The sequence below is a fragment of the Bombus impatiens genome, unplaced genomic scaffold (genome assembly GCF_000188095.3).
Source record: "Bombus impatiens unplaced genomic scaffold, BIMP_2.2 scf_0235, whole genome shotgun sequence".
Taxonomy (NCBI): domain Eukaryota; kingdom Metazoa; phylum Arthropoda; class Insecta; order Hymenoptera; family Apidae; genus Bombus; species Bombus impatiens.
In genome coordinates, this window is record NT_176654.1 from 903,769 (window position 1) to 924,062 (window position 20,294).

The following is a 20,294-nucleotide window of genomic DNA, read 5'->3' on the forward strand; positions in this document are numbered from 1 at the left end:
AACGAGCCGAGAGCGAATTATTCGTCGCCGTGGAAGTTATCGCGGAAATATTGGAAAGTTCGTGCCGTTGAGTGGCTTTTACCTGTTTCCGGTGCAACGATTCTCCTCTGCACCGACTACCGAGCTCGGCGACGATTTTTGACTAACAGCAAGTACGAATGAAAAAAGAAGAAAAAGAAAAAACAAAATGCTCCAAAGGAGTATACGTGTGACGGAGAAGAATGAAGATCGGGAGCGTGAGAATGGAACAAACGATCGAGTATCGTCGGACGGATTTGTCGAGCTCCCTGAAATCAACCACATCGTCCGTGAGATTTTAATGGATCGTTGAACCGTGCTGCTTCTGAGCATTCATATATTGGTTCAATCGTACTTTTATTAGAATATCGTGGTACATAAGTATTTGTAAATTGAAAGAACGCTCCGTGCTTCAAACATCGGTACTTAGACAAGTATGGGACAATTAGTGGGTACGGAGGAACATCGTAAAATTTTATTGAGAGATTAAGTTTTAGTACTTTAATCTATTATTAAAAAAGAGACATAATATGGAATTTTTAAATTTAATTATGCATCAGGGAAAATAATCGTTTATATTTATTTAACATTTTTTTTCAAACTGTTGCACACTATAGCATTTCGGATAAAGTGATAAATGCTTACTTCTATTATTATTAAAATAAGGAATATGCAACTTTGTACTCATAATATGGACTCAACAGGGATTTAGTATTCCGGGAATCTTTTACATAATTGTATTAATACTACAAGCAAAACATTATAAGTCATCGGTACTAGCAGTTTTCTTCCATAACTGTAACAAATTTAGTAATAAAATAAATAAAATTCTATAATTACAAACCAATTGATTGTTTCATTCGCTATAAAATCGCAGAATTATAGAACACTAGAAGTTTATCATCTACAGTTTGTCACGCGATGGTTCAAAATAACCCCACTCTTTCTAACGTATCTCGTTTTCACGGATTTCGATTGATGAAAATTTACATTTTATAAGAACTTTCTTACACTAAAGTGATATTATTAGTTAATCATTATTAATGGTTAATAATGTATAATTATTGTAAAAAAGGACCTTAACATGATAAGAATTTGCACTAATAGAAAATAATGAAAGCAGAGGGAGTGAGTACATTCTTTGCTTCATTCAAGTGGAGAAAGAACACTCTGTTTTCAACCATCACGAAAAATGTTTAACCCACTGGACTCACTGTGGACATTTTTGCTTTATAACTAAACTGAGGATTTTTATGCAAATTTAGATTTTTATAAGTGCAAAAAAAGAAACGAATCTTCAAATAGAGATTCATTTTACTTACCAAATTATTAGTATCCTACTATAGATTCTTTTGTACTTTGTATTTTAAATGCATTGTACATATCTCGCGTGATTAAATTTGGCGTAAATGCATACGAATCTGCAGTCTATTTATAAATGACTTTGTGAGTCAATAATTCCATACTTTCAGTTAAAATGCCGTAAAATCGCTAAAAATGAGCATTCCCTGCTGTTTTCCTTACCTTTCGATTCCAACAACATCATTTTTGCGCTTGTTACTTTAATGATATATCCTTAGAACACCCCTTCTTTTCTAATAACTTCTAAAAAAAGGCTACGTACACGTTGTTGAAGAAAAGATGTGTAGCGAAGCGAGTTCTACGAACTAATTTTACACGCAACATACTCACATACATGAGCCTTTATATCACAGCAGATACCGATTAATTACCACTAACTCAAGTACAAGGATTTATGACACTTTTGCTATGTTGTAAATTATCTCTACTTGACCTATCGCATTTCAATGCTCAATTAAGCATATCGGCAGTCTACTATTATATATTAAATTGCGTAGAATTTTGAACTGTTGACGAAGGCAATAGGTTTGCCGTATGAATGTAAGGCGGTGATAATTATTCATTAGCCGAGTGAAATCTCGGTACTAGGAGCCTTTAACGTCATCGATTCCTCACTGTCCGCGGCTCAATTACGATACTATGCACTAATCGCTATCTTAATGGGATTTTGATCGGTGGTTAAATTTTTTCTCGTCGGTACGTATTTTAATGGATTGTTAAGTTACTCGGACTAAAAAATTCTTTTAAATTGCATATAAGATGTACACTTAAAAAAAATCACATATATATCGGCATAATGTAAGTTATTCCAAACAATGACGTCTTTTTGGATATAGTCTAAAAATCTTTTGATCTATCGTATGTCATAAAGAAATAGAAAAATAAATCATTGCATAATTTTTACAACAATACAGATAAGTGTCAAATTAAGACACTCTGTTTCTAAGAACTTTTAGATACCTTAATATCTTATGAAGAATAAAATATTAATTTCAGCCATCGCAATAGATTGATAACGTAGTCCGCACTAATATTGTAAATACAACCATGTAAAGATATGTAAGTAAAGATACGTGGTTTTATCTACGAAAATAAGTATTTTGTTTATGTTTACATCAAGTGTATGTATGAAAATAAATCATATAGCGCTACATATCAAAAGTAAACAAAGTAAATGTAAACAAAGATTTCAGAACTTTTTGAGAGATCAAGATGACATCGCTATAAACAATTTTGTTGATGTTAAAACGAGATGAACGAAATGTTTCTTCTAGACGTACAAAAAATTCTTATCGAATATTAATCGAATATTATATATATATAGCGAATAAGGTTTACCAAGGACATATAAATAAAAAATATGTTCAGGAACGACGCAGCGACTTAGTAGAAGCGTGAATGCAAGCGTAAACGAATTGTACACCTTTGCTTACCCATTAGTTTCCGCACTTCTGCCTGGCTGAGAAAAAGGTTGAAGTAACTTGCACCTGGCCGCACGAGAACGAACAGCAACACTGCCAATTTTAGGAGCATCGTGTCCACCACGTGCTTAACCGGTTGTACGTACTGAGTAGTCGTAAACACGAGATACGTTATGCTGTAAACAACGTTAAAGTCTTCTAACACGACTCATGGTCCATGGTCCATCGTAAATCGGTGCCGATTTCACGAATACAAACGCACGTGACAGCACCGCTTTCCGCCACGGTATTCACGACCGGATGAGAATAGGCATGGAACGTCGATGATATCGTACGACTTCTCTCAACGAACCAGATTTTTTGACAGTTCGTCGCGTGAAACTCGTTGAATCGTGTGAACCGCACTTGGGATATTACACGTATGAAATGTTGACCAACTACTTCGACAGTGTCCGTCTATTCACGAGACAACGCGTACGAGAGACGAGCTAAAGATTAAACGGAAAATAAGAGACGAAACGAGAATGCACACGCGAGGAGGAAGAGCGCGCGACGTAGGTAGTTGCCTCGTGAAAGCCACAACCAGTTGTGTGCTCCGACCGCCATGGGTCGAGCGGGGTCGACGCAGGCTCACCGAGCCGAAACTGGCCGAGTCCGGCCGAACGCAGCCGAAGTCCACCCACGAGAAACGCACGTTCTAGGCGTTCTACGGATCGGATGGCCTCGGTCTTTCGATGCAGCAGCAACCAACGAGAGAATTAAAACTGAGATTCGCAAGAAAGTCGTTAAGATTTACGAGGGAGGATAATCGGGCTACATTTTTCGAGATACCAACCATTCGTTCTTGTAATCGGTACGACGTGCACGGAAGGTGTTGAGTTAACTTTTTATGAAAATCAGTGAACCGAAACGAGGCTCGTGAATCAGTTGCAGCGCGCGCTTTTGTTTCGTTCACTCGGATGTTACTTGTTGCATTTTCGTGACATGCTTACACGCTGTACGTACGTATGTACATACTATGATTCTGATGCTAGAAAACTGAAGGTTACGAAATTTTATTGTATAAATTCTTTTAAATGCTTACAACGTAACTAATTCCAAATAATATCTAGGATACCTTTAAAATAATAAATAATTATAAGAAACTGGTAATTCGTAATTTTTTCAATAAAACAAAGTCTATATATATTAACATCTAATACGCAAAATTCAATTGTAAGGTATAAACTGTAGTGTATACTTTCTGACGACCTTGTTGACCTTATGGAATTCATTAGAAAATTGTATGGAGACAAATCAGAAGCGTTTTGTTTAAAATTTATTGTTTAATTTATTATTTAATAATTGTGTAATCCTAAATCAGATCCTGTTAATGAAAATCCTATTATATTATACATATTTAACATTGCAAAGGAGTAGTAGAATCTCGATATCTGCAGCCTGGATTTCACGAAACCTAGATTGCTGTATCCAGCAGCGTTCAATTTGATCAGGGTAGAGTCATCTGTAATTTCTATGTTCGTTATTTACATAATTTGTAGCGAGAACGCCCACATAGACGTTTACAAATCACGACCCTCTTTAGTTCTTTTTCCTCATCGTTCTAGTCTATCAGGATGCGCCTGATTACTGAACGTCATTATTACGGACCAAGAGATGAACTGAGACAAAAAGTTCTGCTATGAAAGCAAAACAGACAAAACGAGCGACTGAAAGTACAAGAAAGGGAAGTGAAGGAGGAAGCAGAAAAAGGTAACAAGTAGAATTCTATTGAATATTTGTAGCTAACTGAGAAGTTTATGGGAATAGAAAAGAGGAATTATCTACAAAAGGTAAAATAAAATAGTACTAGTTTCTCTGTTATATAACCAACATTTCTCAGATGTATTCATCTTCAAGCTTGATCTTTCAGTGATACTGTGTGCCACCTGTCTATAAAAAACACAAATTCGCTCAATTTTTCTTCTTATGTTATTTAAAGCTATTAAACTTAAAAGGCATAATTAAAGCCATTGTCATATAATCAATAAGAAGCGCAAATAACAACAAAGAACATAGATAAAAGAACATACCTAGATTGTTTGTTCAACTGATAAATTTACTTCGTTATAATTTATATGCAGTTTAAGAACCAGCCATATATGTCTGCGAGGAATCGTAAGAATTTTTACAACGATTATTTTCATGGTTGCTTTGGTTGTGAATACAATGTACAATATAAAGCACTGTAGTAGGGCCTAGTATATATCTCTGATTGTGAGAGGGCTATGCCATGAAGCTCCATTTAATCTAGAGCAAATACGGGGCGCTTCGCTTAAATCAAGACAGAGTTAAGGAGAGAGAACAGTTTCCTTTGTCGGCCCTAATCTGAACAAACAGCCATATACCACGATTGTGTCGTCTAGAAATTCTTGTTTTATCCAAAATTACCCCAGTGGTAGCTACTGTAGAGAAAAAGCAGAGATATCTTCCTTCAAAACTTTAGTAACGTATCTTTCATCGCAAAAGTACTTCCAACCGTATATGTTGTGTTTGTATGAAAGTAATAACAACAATAATTTTTGCACGAACAATTACATATATGCATATGCAAACGAACGTTCGATGTTTATACGAGCATTTACAACTTAGAAACAACAAAGTAAGCGTTCTGAAACAGAAGTTATTTCATACAATTTTTCACATAAATTCTAAATATTAATTTAATTAAAAAATGCAAAAGGAGATACAGATTGATGTAAAATTTCAAATGATGATTCTATCAAAGATCAAGACAGTGATACGATATGTAAAAGTAAACGCGATATTATTGAAAAATGTAAATAAATTAATTTACATATCAAAAGTACAAGAATAATAAATACTTTACAGAATCACTAAACAAATTGAAGGACCACAAAGTAGCCTATGATTTTTAAAAAAGTAATTTATCATAGTGCTACAAATATATCAATTTCTTCAACTTTTATAGTATTACACACACATACGCACACAGTACCACTGTACCAATGTAGTATTAGTCAATGTTTTGTCTTGTAGTTTTGCGGTCGAAAACATGCGTTTCTAGCTGACATTTCGCTCGTTGATCTCCCACGTAGATGACTATGTCTGAAGACTTTCTCTCAAGTTTCGTGTATATATGATGTGCGCGTAATAACGCGCGGACATATAGATATAACAAAATTGTACGAGTTTTGAAAAGAACATCGTGACGGTTCCCAGGCAGCTTTGACGCGACATCGGTAAAGTCAGGTTGACGTATAGGCAGTACGGTGCACAAGAAGGAAGAAACGGCATTTTCTACTTATCCTGAAAAAAAGCTGCTGGCACTATCACACGAAGGGACCCCGCTTTGAAAGGTTTTCTTTGCCCGATCGCAGTGGCGCAGTCTCCAATTAACGCTTTCCGCAGTGTCAAAAGGCCCGACGACGACGGTGCGTTGAAAAGTGGATTAAAACGTGCTCCGTTTGCTATCGCCTTTTACAACGTTTACAGACGCGACCGTATGTAAGTACGTACATACTGCATGCTCCTTGTATTCACGACCGATGCCGACACTCTGCCTGCCTATATTCTTATTCCTTGTACGCGTTCCTAGCTGCCTTCAATCTACTAAAACACAAAACCGTTCAGAACAGCCTTACACAGTATAGTTCAAGGAAACGCGGATCGCTCGGTTTAATTTTAATTAACGAGACGAAAACGTTTGTACACGCGTTTTAATTACTCTTTGAGTACCTCTGTTTTCCTCACGCGCATTTACGGTCCGATTGGCTCTTTAATGCTTCTGTAACGCCACGTAACTTGAAACTTATGCACATACACGCCTATTTGTATTTTTTACATTTCGTTTTATCTCTGTATCATTGTACCAACAGTATACTGCTCGTGTGTAACAACATTTTTTTGTTTTCAACGTTTAGATCGAAGCGATACATTGTAATCAACTACAAGTTGTTTTATTATAAAAAGCGAAGATAATAAAGCTGGTAGGTTTCAATTTTCAGATGGTAAATAACGTGGTAAACACAATTCATGTTTAAAATATATCAAATTTACACTAAAACTTTCAGAGTATTGATTCAAAGATAAACTTTGATATATTCTTCTGGCAAAATTCCATCAATCTGACTCCACCTGACCTCACAACGATGCAAAGGGGTGAAAGTGGAAATTGTAGTAAGCAGAGGGTGTAGCATGGTGAGTCTGAAAATAAGAAGATATAGATAAAAGGAGATGGTTCCACGTTGGACTAACAAGACTCAGGACCAGGGGCTATTATCATAATTGTGGGCTGCAGGCAGCGGCTGTGCCCACAAACCAGAATGGCTCTTGTCTCATCTACCTTCGTCTTCGCTTTCTTCTTTCTTATATTCTTCGTCCTCTCCTCCTTCTTCCTCTTCTTCGTCTCCTTCCTCTTTTTCGCGTCTTTTTACTCAAACTCTTGTACTCTCGCATTTTGCGCGTCTCTTCGCCGGTCTTTTGCACGTGCTAGAGACAAATGGATCGGCCCTTAAGGCATTTAGCTTTCACGCTACGTATTTCCATTTAGATTAAGAAGCCTATGCGATATTTTAGGAATACGTTCTTATCCAATGAAATATGGTGCTTCGGTATGACTCGGTCCGCAAGTTATAAGACCTACCTGTAGTTGTGCGTAATCGTTGAAATTTAAAATAAAATAAAGAATGTCTTAAAACGAAGAAAGAGACGTTCGAACGTATTCGAGAATATTGAGAAAACCGTAAGTGCATATACACAATAGCAGTGCTTATTCGGAAACAATACTAAACTCGAAGATGCGATGTCTGCCGACAAGCGTTCTATTCTCTCTCGTTCTTTACTTTCCTTGATTACATGGCAGGCCTAAGATCTTTCCAAGCTCTATATGTACGTTTTGGCTTTCATTTTAAGAAATGGTGAAGTAATACGAGAAGAATCGACAGGAAATGTCAGAAGTACACTCCTTTTAATCCACCTTTGTGAAGAATAACGGTACCTTTTTTTATTTTTCAAAACTATTTTATTCAATCTACGTAATAGCGCTAATCGTTGTTTTTAATTTTGCTGTAACAGTAACTGCATTAAACTTCTCTTACATAACTCGATATTGTAAGTGAATTTCTCAGCATGACCCGATTTCTTCGTTCACCGCACGTACCGATAGGAATCAATTACCATAGATTCAAGCAACGAACTCGTTACGTAATTATAATTTAGTTATAATTGCTAACTGAACGAATTCTCCGAATCGATTATCGAAGACAATATACGTCTTCTTCCTTTTCGATTAAATCGTGGATGTTAAGGAAAGAGTGGCGAAGCAAACGTTTGTTATTCACGATTGCAATTAGCAATTATGCTATACCGTTTTACGTTAACGGTTTATGGACCGTATTTTACGTTCAAATATTACACGTTTAACATATTTCTCTTTATTTCTGACAAGTACATCGTGTTCTATCAGGTATTCGAGTAAGTATCTTTTGAGATTACAGCACTGTAATTTTAATAAACATCAGAATCTAGATTCTTGTTGGTTCTTTACTCCTGCTGCTTTTTATTCTTATCTGATGGATTAAAATTTACGAACGACGTATACTTCGGTGAAACGAGGCATGTACTTGATTTTCTGTTGAATCTTTCAGTACCTATCATACTCCACCTTGCATCCTTTAAGTGGCGTGGCTAAATTGTTTCTGCTTCTTTTGTTTTGTTTTACATTTCTTCTCGTGTGTTCTTTCAACGAGAGATGCCAGGGGCGTGTATGTTTGTTTAGCCTCGGTGTACCCTGTTATTAGGGGCCGGTGCTGCTCGGAAACCAAAAGGCCCACGCGGATATTTGGGCCCTCGAGAGAAAGACGATCGCGCTATCCTCCGTCCTCTCTTCTCTCGCTCTTTCCGCAGAATTCGCCTTCTTCTTGTTCCCCTCGCCGTTTGTCTTTCGCTTTATTTCGTGTGTAAGAGCAGTTAGAGATGAAAAGGATAGCCGGATAAATTCGAAAGGAGACCTGTTGGTTCTCGGACAGAGTTTTTGCCTACCTATTCAGATATTCTGATTTAGATTCTACCGCATTTTAATTTATCGCTCGTGATCCTACTGATTACAGAAACACCTATTCCTAGGAGAGAAAACGATCCTTGTTGTCGCCTCTAAACGACTAACTACTGGATACCAATGGAAAGATGGAAGTAACTATGTACAAACTCGTTCTACAAAATTGTGTCGCTGACACAAAATTTCTCACCATGATATTTTTAGATCGAAGACAATAGATATGGTGCTTCGTTATTTAACTAAGTAGTTATATTTTAGGAGGCTACAAGATGTATTTAACTAACCATAGTTAGATGTTGGCTTGCGTTGGGTTTACTTGCTATATACGCATACGTATGTGCCCCTTTTTCCACGCAATTCTGTTTTTTCAATCTGGGGTTGATTCGGGGGATCTTTTGATTCATCATTTTCGATACACAATGCATCGCTGACGACATCCTGCAGATTCCGCAATTGAATGGTGTCTGTTTGTACGGACGCCACGTGACGAAGCGTTAGGGATAGACCTAACACGCGGCCAAATATTCCATGCTTTATTTGTTTAATTTAACAGTATTGTGACGCGGTGTTTTCATTAGTTGACGCTCGATTTATTTCTTTCGGATCTATTTCCTGCATTTTTAACGTGGGAGAAAGCAGCGATTCGAGCACATGTGTACTTTCCATATATACATATTATATGTAGTAGTACCGTGTGAAAAATCACTATAGGTATACTTTCATCATTTTATTCTTTATATCATTTTTCTATTTTTATATGTGTTTACAGTTGTTAGTTGCTCGTGCAAAAGAGAACTAAATAACAAATTGCAATCTAATACCACCGTTATGAAAGTTTCTTTATACATGTTTGTCATAAATATATGGTTTTATTATGCTATGCTTCGAATTCATTCGTTCAAATTGGTATTTATTATTTCTACTTATTGCTGTATCAAGATATTGGCTAAAAACATTTTCTCGTAATAGTACCGACTTCAAGTTATCTTTTTTGAATTATTGTTGATTTCCGAGTATCGGCGTGCACTGCGACATCTAATGGTGCACGCGTAGAACTTCTGCAGATTTCAAAGGAAAATAATAAAATGTATATTATAAAGTATAAAAAAATTTCAAGGTCCGTCATAGAAAGAAAAATACACTGTAATATATAGTGGTTTTCAATACCAATTATACGTGTTTACGTGTTTGATTAAGGAGTATATGTATATAATGTTACTATATGTATGGAAGTCATGTACATTAATTATTGTTAGTTTAAAAACATAATTTGGGATATTTATTCAGATATACTTTATAGTTCTGATGATATTTTGTGTGTCAATGCTTTGAGTAATTGTATAATATTTACGGTTATAAAACAAGTTCTATTATATATGAAAGTGCTTTATTATCATACACTTTAGTACATTTCTTAGTTTATCATATTTTACGCCATTACGTTTAATATAACATAAATAGATAAATAAATACAATAAATATAACAATGCATTATTCTAAAATACAACAATATTAAATAAATAATGTTTTTTAATTTTTAATATGGATAGAAATTTTAGCACGTTTTAATTATCTAAACGGATAGCTGCGGATTTAAAATTGTTCGACAGTTTCGGTATCGTGAATTTTACAGCAAAATTAAATCATAATAATAAGAGATCAAAAATAATAAAAACTATTCGACTGTAGAAAGAAGAGTATATTAAAATTAAAAGTATTCAATTACCAATTTTCTTTATCGACGTTCGATAATGTGAGTTATGTACGTATATCATATCGCGCTACTCGACACAAACGCAACAGCTAAAGATCAATAACTAAATAATCACGGATTAAATTGAGCACACACAGTCATAATTTATAATTGGTACTCTTCGAAACCTATTTATTTCGAAGGAACGTCACAACTTATTCTGCAATGAAATAAAACTATGTTATTTAAACAAATGTGTTTTGATATTTAGTACAATATTATTTAGTTTCCTATAGGACAGTTTTTCTGATCAGTTCGAATAAAATATGCTCTACTAATGTTATTTTTATCCAATATTTGATAAGCTTTCTCTAAAACAGAAACCAATGGCTTTGGTTCTCTTGCCATGATCCAAACATTCCTTGTACTGAAATACATACAGTAATAAATTTAGTATATTAATGTGTAACTCTCTATTCTCTACTGAAATAATATTACTAAAATAATGTACAAACAATTTCCTCGAAAATAAGTAATAACAGGATATGAAAATCGCAGGGGGAAAATATTACAAGCCCATTTTTATTGATTTTCTGACTTATACGTCATTTGGTGGCTTAAAATAAATATTTTATTACGAAATAATTCATAAAAAGCCAACAATATTGATACGGTTGTTATTTTAATTCAACTTAAATAATACTAGTCCATATATTTCACATTAATGTCGTTTAAATGTTAAGAAAAGTAACAGTACTGCATATTTAGTACATCGATCAAGTGAAAAGATAATATTCACGTGAAATTGTTTGATAACATAGCGAATTTTAAAATTGCCTTTTTGTAAAATATAGGTAATGCGACTTTTCATATTTTTCACCAATAATTCTCTATCTTTACGTTATGTAATTTTACTTCCTTGAACATTTACCTGAACACGCCGAAATTTGAACAACTCCATACGACAGAGTAGGTTGTATAATCGGTATCGAGAATCCAATAAGGTGCATCTAATGGAAGAGGCATACTTGGGAACGAAACAGTTAATTTTGCGTCTTCCACTTTAAGAACAGGTTTTCCAACTCCTTCGATACTCGAAGAAACTCCAGTCCTGAATAAATAATAATATATGCAATTCTATCAAACTATTTCACTAAACGTTATTGTTATTAATTTTAATTTTGTTATTTAACGTAATATCGTTATTAACGTAAATTATGCGCTTAACGAGTAAACGTACGAAGAGTTCTTTTTTATTTTTTATAAAATGTCGAATATTCGAAAATGCGAGGAAGTATTATATTTTACATACATTCGTCATGAATGAACAATTGTAAATTTGAAGAAAGTTTATAATTCGATACAACACAAAGTGTAATATAACAGTATGACTGTAAAAGTATCTTTTATTAAATATCTCTAAATTCCTCTACCAAAATTGTATAGTAAATGATATTTCGTTCTTGAAATTTCTATTAAATATATTTTGACATGTTTTGCACATTTTTCGAGCACAAATATCATGTGCTATCTTTAAAAAAGCTAGAAATTAACCTTAACTAAAAATCTAACAATTAAAATGTGTTATAAAAAAATAAATTGTTGACTATACTCACAAAGCGGATATCTGCTTATTCAAAATGTTGATCGAGTTACTATCGTCTGTCATATTGTAAGTAGCAGTTACGCATTTTCCACCAAACTCGAAGAATGCAAAGTACTTTTCGATCTCGTACCATTTGCCCAAGTACTGAAAAACAGCGGAACACGCGTATTTATTTAAAAAGGATAAGCCTTAAAGAAAGTCCGAACGAATCATCTTTGACCTTCTATACTTTACATATCTATCTCTCGTTATATCCTATGTGTATCGATGTCCTATTGAGGACAACTTTCTAAATGCAGGTTGCATTACCTCATAAGTAAGTCAATAACGCAGGTATGTACAAGAAATCTATTCTAGTTTCTAGTCGACATAATAGACTTTGAAATACGCGATTATCATACATACCCTTTCCATATCGAAATTCTGCATGGTTTCCACGGTAGGACACGAGCCCAAAAATGGTACTTGCGCTATTGCAGCACTTGCAATAATTAAAAGTAAATATATTCGCAGCATCGTCTCTTCTGTAACCAGAATTATCGAATTAGTTCAATTTTTAATATTAGAGGCGAGAAGACGAGTTAATTCGTCGTTTGAACTGTCACTTTCTTAAACATAATAATTTTTTATTTTATAGAGATTCTTTATTTTTTTACGTGCTGTATTATTTTTCTTGAAAATAAATCGCGTTGTATCAACGTTTGCAAGAATTAAAATTAACATAACTTGATTTGCCTTCGTTAATCGCGAATTTCGTAATTATAGAAGTTTTTGATTAAGGAATCCAGTTAACAGATTACACGAGTTTGCGTACGATCTTCCTACGGTTAACAATAAGACGAAACTAACGGACGCACAGTACACGGATAAAAGATACTCGACATTCATCAAGAATTTGCTCCATTTTTTACTATTCGATTTTAAATATTTGTATAAAATATTTTTACGTGAACAAGAAAGATGATTTTTTCGCTAATGCAATCATGAAACTACTCAGTGAATAGCAAAAAATTATCAACAAACGGTACACATAACGTTCAATGATATTTCTAAGTCTATAAAAATAAAATACCTTTAAATCAAATAAAACAACCCACGTTTCTTTGGATCTATTAAGGAAGCTGTATATTCTTTACCCTCGTGAATTGGCATCTTCCCTTCACACGTCTTTTACGTACAATTGTACATCATATATCAGTATGCAATGTGCACCTTTTGCATATACAACAGTTGCAAATACTTTCTGCAGACAAGATACCACGTATACCGGAATCGCGTTTCGAAAGAACAGTTAACTTTTAATGTTCGAACTGTGGTAATGGCAGTAACGTTAGCATTGTAAATACGTACAAACATCTTTCATTATTTATATATCTCTCTAGAGAAAATAAAAAGCAATTAATTTCGAATTCTATACAACGTTATATTTGCAGCTCTAAAAATGAATTTGTTTCATTTAGAAGTAGGTTATGAATTTGCGTTATTTCTAAATAAAAATCGTAACTTGTTTTAACTATAACAATCGTATTTTCTTTCGCAACGAACCATTCAATGAGAAAGAAAGAATAGAAAATAGGCAATAAAAGTACATAATAGTTAAAATCGTATTAACACGAAAAATTCGCATTTTTATTTCAGAAGAGGGATACAACAATGTTGCATTCTTCCATATCTTTACCATTGTAATCAGCGAGCATCGACATTTATGCGCCAATTGTAATCGTATCGTCTCTTTGTATGCAATGCGTACAAGAGGAAGAACACTGCGATCTTTGACCGTAATGTAAAAAAATTATGAGAGTCACGAATTGAACTGATTCGAATGGGTCACGTACCGGATTGACAACCGTTGTACACGCTGAAACTTGACAACTGGAGGAACTGATCGGGGTTGGCAGTGACACTTCTCACGCGACGAACTGTCCGCCAGTGACTGGTCTTCCCGTTCTTTGTACCTTCCGCTTACGCAGACGGAGCCGTGAAGGCTGACTGGATGCGTTCGGAAGATTTCTGTCAGTTAGTGGGTCACTAACGGTACGCCGCAGGTTCAAGAAACCCCAGGCCTGTGGTTCGAATTTACCAGCGACTAATCGGCTGTTAACCGATTTTTTTCAGATCTAATTTCGATCAGACGAATTTCTCGCAACAAGTTTTGGAAACTTTTAGTCAAATGTAATTCACGCGTGAAATGGACAATGTACGATCAGGGCCTTTCGTATCGAATGTCTTACATTTTGAAAATATTAAAAAGAACGGTAGATTATTGTAATAGCCACCTCTATTATTTTTTCTTCGTTGCTATGTTTCTATCATTTCACACATTTCCTCGTTGTTTGCGTTTGTTGAACCAACGTTGAAACGTCTTGACTCATCGGACAGATCCATCGACTAAATAGTAGCTCTGTTATTTTGTCTATTGTTATGGTATTTGGTCTATTACGATATCTATTCATCGTACTCGGAGAATGGAACTAAATATAATTAAACATTGTCGTAAGTATTTTTCAAATCTAGAGTATGGCTAGTTACGTTTATTTACATAACGTTATTTTTAAGTCGTTTCTGTACTTTCTTATAAACGTGAAATTAAAATATTTGCAAAAGACCGAAGAAGAGAACATCGATCAAAATTGAAATTCCTTATTAAGGGTCCCGTTATCCATCGTTTTATACATCCTTGTTCATCCTATCGTTAACATCGAAGACTACATATTAAATAGTTTATCATTTTTCAAATTGTATGAACACATATCTAGTTTGTATTCGTGTAATTATCATTTTCCAAACTAGATATCTAATGATAAATCGTTCTTTTATACCCTTTCTTTCTTGCCTTCTTTCGCTTAATCTACGACTCACCGGTAACCGAAAAACGAAATGGGAAGAAAAATATAAGTGCATCAGAATTTCATAGCAACGTTTTATGTAACAATTTATTTAACTTTTATCGTTCTTTTTTTTTACATTTGTACACAAATTAAAACAAATACCCTCCTATCCCTCCACGAACCATGAAAGTGATAATCCTTGGAAATGAATGAATAACGAACATGAAACTCAGGCGAGACTGGTTTCGACAGAACGAAACCGCTACAAGCCCGAAACTGAACTAAACGATAATAATCTACGCGAAGTGTCTCGAACGAGACGAGTATAAGTTTCATTTTCAAGCGTTATTTTCACGCAATCTTTTCCACTTGCTTCATATTTTCGTCGACTCCCTCTTTCATAGGCTCGTCGTTTTTCTCCTCTTTTATCTTCGCATTCTTCGTCGGTATATCTTCTTTCACGGCGTCAGCCACTTCCATGATTCGAACGGGAACCGTGTTAACCGCCTTCTTCTTCGCGTTTTCAGCAGTTTGAGACTTCTTCGTCAACTTTTCGTCCTCCTTCGTGTTCATTTCGACGATCACTTCCGGTGCATCTGGCACTATAGCGGCTCTAACATTTTCGGTATCTTTCTGCGGAGCTTCTACAGGAGCTTGATCGCCTTGTATCTCTGATGTCTCCAGTGGTTTTGGCGTATCTAAGTAAGCACAGTCTTGCTGATCCGTCTTTACGAAGAACGTTTTGGAAATCTTGTAACTGTCAAGGACGGCGTAAGCCTATTTGGAAAGAAGTTTATATTATATTTCTACTGTATGATAAAATCCCTCGTCATATACAATTTAATTTAATTTTTAAAATTAAAGGCAAGGATTGCATAATATTAGTTATATATCTGAGTGTTTAACGGATGAAACGAGATTCGGTTTGTAGAAATGTATAAAAAGTACGTATATGAACTGTATGTGTTTCGATATATAGATAGAGAATGCAAACGTAAATACTAGTGTAGAATATTTAATGAATTTAAATAAAATTTTGTTTCTGAAAAGAAGGAGGATTTAAAGGAATTTAAAGTAGGAATTTACGCTTTAAATAAAAATGAAATCTGTAAATATAAGTGAAATTTACCTTCTGTAAGACTGTTCCCGGTGCTAATCTTTCTCTTGTCATAACCCAGGCGTTTTGCGTATGGAACGGACCGATACCGGAACAACTCCACAGAACCGCGTAAGAATCGTAGTCCGTTTCGAGTACAGAATACTTGGTTTCAGGAGTCAATGGTATCGTGTATTTTACGATTAGTTTTCCTTCTTCGGCTTTCGAGGCGGCTTTCTTGATTTCACCCTCTAACACCCTCTTGATCCCCGTGCTAAATGTTTAAATAATTATATATACATATTTAAATGATCCGATTACATAGTCGTTAAAAGACACAAGAAAAACAAAGAATACATGTTTATTACTGTTTACTGGTATTAAACGTAAGTCGTGTTTTTTAACAAGTGTACTCTTCAAAGATTCGCTGGTATCGTGACCAGCTTTATCGAGGGTTGAAACATCGGTATACTATCAAAAACTATAAATTTTTTCGCAGATACTATACAACGTACTCGATGAGTGACGTAAAATATAAACGAAGCGAAAAGTAACCATAAAAAGATAGTTCTTTTAACTTTTTCAAATATGCTTACAATCTATTTGTAACTTCGTTGCTGACTCGGTACTTGCCGTCAGGACCCATCGTGTAATTTGCCATTACGCATCGTGATACTACTTCTGTCAGTTGAAAGTATCTCTCAGCTTCGTACCAGATACCCAAAAACTAGAAAACAGTGAAAATAATTCGTTCGTTATAATGATATTCTTCTATTCTCTTGAAACCTAAGAAATCTTCGAGATCGAAGAGGAGGATCCAAAGGACGCGACAGGGTTAAAGCATTTTTAAAACTGTAACGTGGACACATAAAATATCAAAGAATATTCCATTTCGATGGAAGCAACGCTTTTAAAGTAACTATTGAATTGTTAAGTTTGCAATGGCCGACTGGTCAACTGTACTCACCTTAGACATGTCAAAGTTCGCCATAGGTACGTAATCTGGACAGAAACCCAGACTGGGTATCTGGGCTCGAACCAGAGCCAAAGCCGAAAGTATCAGAACTATCTTGCCGATCATGTCTACCGTTGATCTGCCGTGAACATGGTTCAAACCGCTTCTCTTATATACATTAACCAAGGAGCGCAAGAGCGTTGACCGGACACTACCCCCCCTGTTTTACCTACACGTGAATATTCTTACGGTACTCTTCGTGGCCTCAGAATCTGGTCACCAGACGATGGTCATTGGTCAATGTTGCTAGACGACTTCTTGGCAAGAAGTTTAACCAAGGTGGTACCCGACGACCCGCTGAGAACAAACCGATGCAGGCTCTATTATGCAATTTCTTCAAACAACGGTACTTTTTGTCGATGAAGAAAGAATCCTTTGTTCGATGGATCGGTGTCAGTCAATTTGACGGGACGCCAACATTTCTTAAATACGCATAGCAATCGTAACGGGCCGCGAACAAGGTGAATCCTCTGGACATCGATCGTCTCACTTTTTCTACGTTTCTCCGATCTTGACGATAGTTGACGTTACCGATGGAAAATTCTTGATAAATTAATTTAATGTTTCATTTTTTACAAGCGTTATGTGAGATATTGAAAAGTTACGAATATTTACTGTGTATGTAGCCTATTGAAGCAAAGCGCAATATTTCATTACACATTACAAATGACTTATAAATGTATTAATTCCTGGTCAAATAACACGTCAAACGATAATAATATCGTTCGAGTACGAATAAAGAGAATATCGGGCTTGCACGATATAGTTTGGCATATATAGGTTTCTTCGGACTTCAGTTACTTCGGATACTTCAAAATGATACCAGTACTCATTTAGCAGCGCAAGAAGGAAATTTCATCGAGTCGGATATTGTTGAATTTTTGAACACGTCACTGATATAATTGAGTTTCACAGGCAAACTTCTTTGTACGTTCTATACGAGCGAAGCAAGTGAATGGCAGGAACAAAACTAATGCGAATTACTTATACTTTTCGTTTTCTAAGCACTGTTACTTGTATTTATGTTTCGAACAAAATTTTTCAAACAGAGGAAACTCTGAAACACGTTACCATCGCCTATCGAGTCACTTGCAACGTATAAGAATATCGAATATCTTCTATTCCACAAATTCGTCTCTTATTTTGATAATTACGAACATTTGTCGAGGTAAATTTCGCGTAATATGCGAAATATTTGAATACGGAGTAAATGAAATCATTTTTCGGCTTAAAGGCTTAAGGAAGCCAATTTCAGGATACAGCGATTACCTAGTAACCTTAAGATGAAAAATCAGATATACGGTTGCTCAGGAAATATCTCTACGAATACTAGGAAATGGGAACGTAGAAAGATACTCGAGTGAGTCATATCTAAAACTTTCCTTTTCATTTGACGAATGCATAAATTTGTTATGTTCGATTTACACGAATCTCATTCGCAGTTACCTTGACCCACATTTTTGTTTGTTTGTTGTTTTCACGATCAGTTACTCGTCCGCGACGAGACCAAGATTAGAGTAGATCGCAGTAGGCATCCTAGAATGCGCGATTATGAAATTTACACCTTTAATAGCGTTATTCCTCTTCCTGTAGTCATTCATAAAGCCGGTTTCAACAATCTCGATCCTTGGCGAGTCCGTATTTATGTTCACAAATGAAGTAGATAGATGGCAAACGTACCCCACTTCTCTTTCTCGCAACAAAACAGAAACTAGCTGTTCCTTATCGCGTTACAATTATGCAACCGACACTGTCAACGGATAACGCTTGGCAAAGGTATACCACCATTCTTAACCGTGGCCCGCCAGTAACGGGTTTTTCAACGAGGTTCCTTTTTGTATGAAATCCTTGACCATCGAACCGTTAGTTTGGAGTAGATGTTCCTCTAACTACGCACCGATAGGTCTATAAACGAGAAACCGCTACGAAACAAAATTTCGATAAATTTCACTCAGACGTTAATTTGTGCATGTGTGTATCCATGTCAACTATATGAATCGGTTTGTTCCTCTTCGAAGTACATGTAGTTTTCATCGATAAAGATCGTTCTCCTTTCTTCGTTTATCGTTCTTGAAAAAAAAAGAAAAAAAAAACAGAAGAAACTTCTACGTATACGATAAAGAAAGATACTTATCGAAACCTTTAATTCGATAAAGAACGCACATCGTTTGCATTATATACAAAATCCCGTTTTTTCATTTGAAATTTCTCAGTAACAAAAGATTATTTAAAGACTAATTTTGGCGAATAATAGAAACCGATAAAAACGAATTCGCTCGAAATCTAATGTTTCTTAGGTCGAAAGGAAAGGGAAAGGATATTGATATGACCAAGTTGTTTTCGCTCGCTTGTTTATCTTCTTTTACAGATTTCTCATCTGAATTAATTTATTTCTTGTAAATCTATGAACACTAAGAAAGCACGCGGAAAACGTTCTCCGCTCGGAAGATGCTTAAATTCTAGAAAACTCTGACCAGATGTCCGAAGAACAATGATTTCAAATCAAGCGAATATTTAAAGAAAGGAAAGTGATATACAATATGGTAACGTAAAGCAAGTATTGTTTCATCTTGGAAAGGAATCACGACATTTCTTATTTTTTCATTCGTAATCAAGATTATCTACAAATTTTAATTGCAGAAATAATACGCATCGTCGATTTTATCTCTAGGAAACAACGAACGATCGATCTTTCTAACTCTGCATACGCATTTACCATCACGATTGCAATTTACTTCCTTAATTAAAGTGTTCTCCGCTTAAATAATCGACATAGTCAAAAGCAAAGTTCAACGTTGATGGAAAAATGATTTATTTCTACGACATTTTGCTACGTTGAGGAAGAAAAGAAATGCCCTCTTGGGACATCTGGCCGCGAGTGTGTGTGTGTGTGTGTGTGTGTGTGTGTGTATGTGTGTGTGTGTCTGTGTCTGTGTATATATATACAATAAACGTAACTAATTAACAGTAACATAATCTGCATACGTAATCCTAGTGCGCTTACGTCTCGAGAAGAGGGAACGAGGAGGTTGGAGAGGGTTTTAGGTAGGAGAGGATCGGAGACAGAGAAACGACGAAAAGTTAGTTACTAAAAATTATTTAGGCGGCTCGCAGAAAAAAGGATCGTCTGTTTGCTTCTTCCTCTCGCGATCGAAAGATTTTTCCTTTTTATTTGAAAGAGCCACGAGTCGCGCTCG

General features: G+C 35.3%; 3 protein-coding genes across 4 annotated transcripts in view; all 3 read right to left on the reverse strand.

Moving 5' to 3' along the window:
- The window catches only part of LOC100742216 (tyrosine-protein kinase Drl-like), a 29,519-nt gene extending 26,115 nt beyond the window's left edge, over positions 1 to 3,404 (reverse strand). Inside the window, exon 1 of the mRNA XM_003488469.4 lies at positions 2,814 to 3,404. Coding sequence (XP_003488517.1) covers positions 2,814 to 2,913 — 100 coding nt within the window. The 5' untranslated portion in view covers positions 2,914 to 3,404. The remainder of the gene's footprint in view (positions 1 to 2,813) is intronic.
- A 6,978-nt stretch (positions 3,405 to 10,382) lies between these two features.
- LOC100744805 (apolipoprotein D-like) lies at positions 10,383 to 14,423 on the reverse strand. The gene is made up of 5 exons (XM_003488490.3): positions 13,994 to 14,423; positions 12,564 to 12,682; positions 12,169 to 12,302; positions 11,484 to 11,663; positions 10,383 to 10,979 (listed from the first exon to the last, which is right to left on the reverse strand). The coding sequence occupies exons 2-5, from the start codon at positions 12,672 to 12,674 to the stop codon at positions 10,835 to 10,837; spliced, it is 570 nt and encodes a 189-aa protein (XP_003488538.1). The 5' UTR covers positions 12,675 to 12,682; positions 13,994 to 14,423; the 3' UTR covers positions 10,383 to 10,834.
- Positions 14,424 to 15,072: 649 nt separating this feature from the next.
- Positions 15,073 to 19,985, reverse strand: LOC100742342 (apolipoprotein D-like). 2 transcript variants are annotated; one of them, XM_012384126.3, is made up of 5 exons: positions 18,544 to 19,985; positions 17,050 to 17,394; positions 16,679 to 16,809; positions 16,116 to 16,356; positions 15,073 to 15,763 (listed from the first exon to the last, which is right to left on the reverse strand). In XM_012384126.3, exons 2-5 carry the CDS (start codon positions 17,161 to 17,163, stop codon positions 15,338 to 15,340), a joined length of 912 nt encoding a protein of 303 aa, XP_012239549.1. In that variant the 5' UTR covers positions 17,164 to 17,394; positions 18,544 to 19,985; the 3' UTR covers positions 15,073 to 15,337. The 2 variants fall into 2 exon arrangements, with proteins under 2 accessions (XP_012239549.1, XP_024222538.1); XM_024366770.2 differs by having other exon boundaries at positions 17,050 to 17,582; positions 17,614 to 19,985.
- Between the last annotated feature and the right edge of the window lie 309 nt (positions 19,986 to 20,294).

What these genes read in the sequence shown, in the direction of transcription:
- LOC100744805 (XM_003488490.3), bottom strand. Translation starts at nt 12,674, where the DNA reads ATGCTGCGAATATATTTACTTTTAATTATTGCAAGTGCTGCAATAGCG. An exon ending in AGAATTTCGATATGGAAAGG is followed by an intron (nt 12,303 to 12,563) that starts GTATGTATGATA and finishes GCTGTTTTTCAG; the next exon opens with TACTTGGGCAAATGGTACGA. An exon ending in AATAAGCAGATATCCGCTTT is followed by an intron (nt 11,664 to 12,168) that starts GTGAGTATAGTC and finishes TTATTTATTCAG; the next exon opens with GACTGGAGTTTCTTCGAGTA.
- LOC100742342 (XM_012384126.3), bottom strand. Translation starts at nt 17,163, where the DNA reads ATGATCGGCAAGATAGTTCTGATACTTTCGGCTTTGGCTCTGGTTCGA. An exon ending in CGAACTTTGACATGTCTAAG is followed by an intron (nt 16,810 to 17,049) that starts GTGAGTACAGTT and finishes ACTGTTTTCTAG; the next exon opens with TTTTTGGGTATCTGGTACGA. An exon ending in CGGGAACAGTCTTACAGAAG is followed by an intron (nt 15,764 to 16,115) that starts GTAAATTTCACT and finishes CTTTCCAAATAG; the next exon opens with GCTTACGCCGTCCTTGACAG.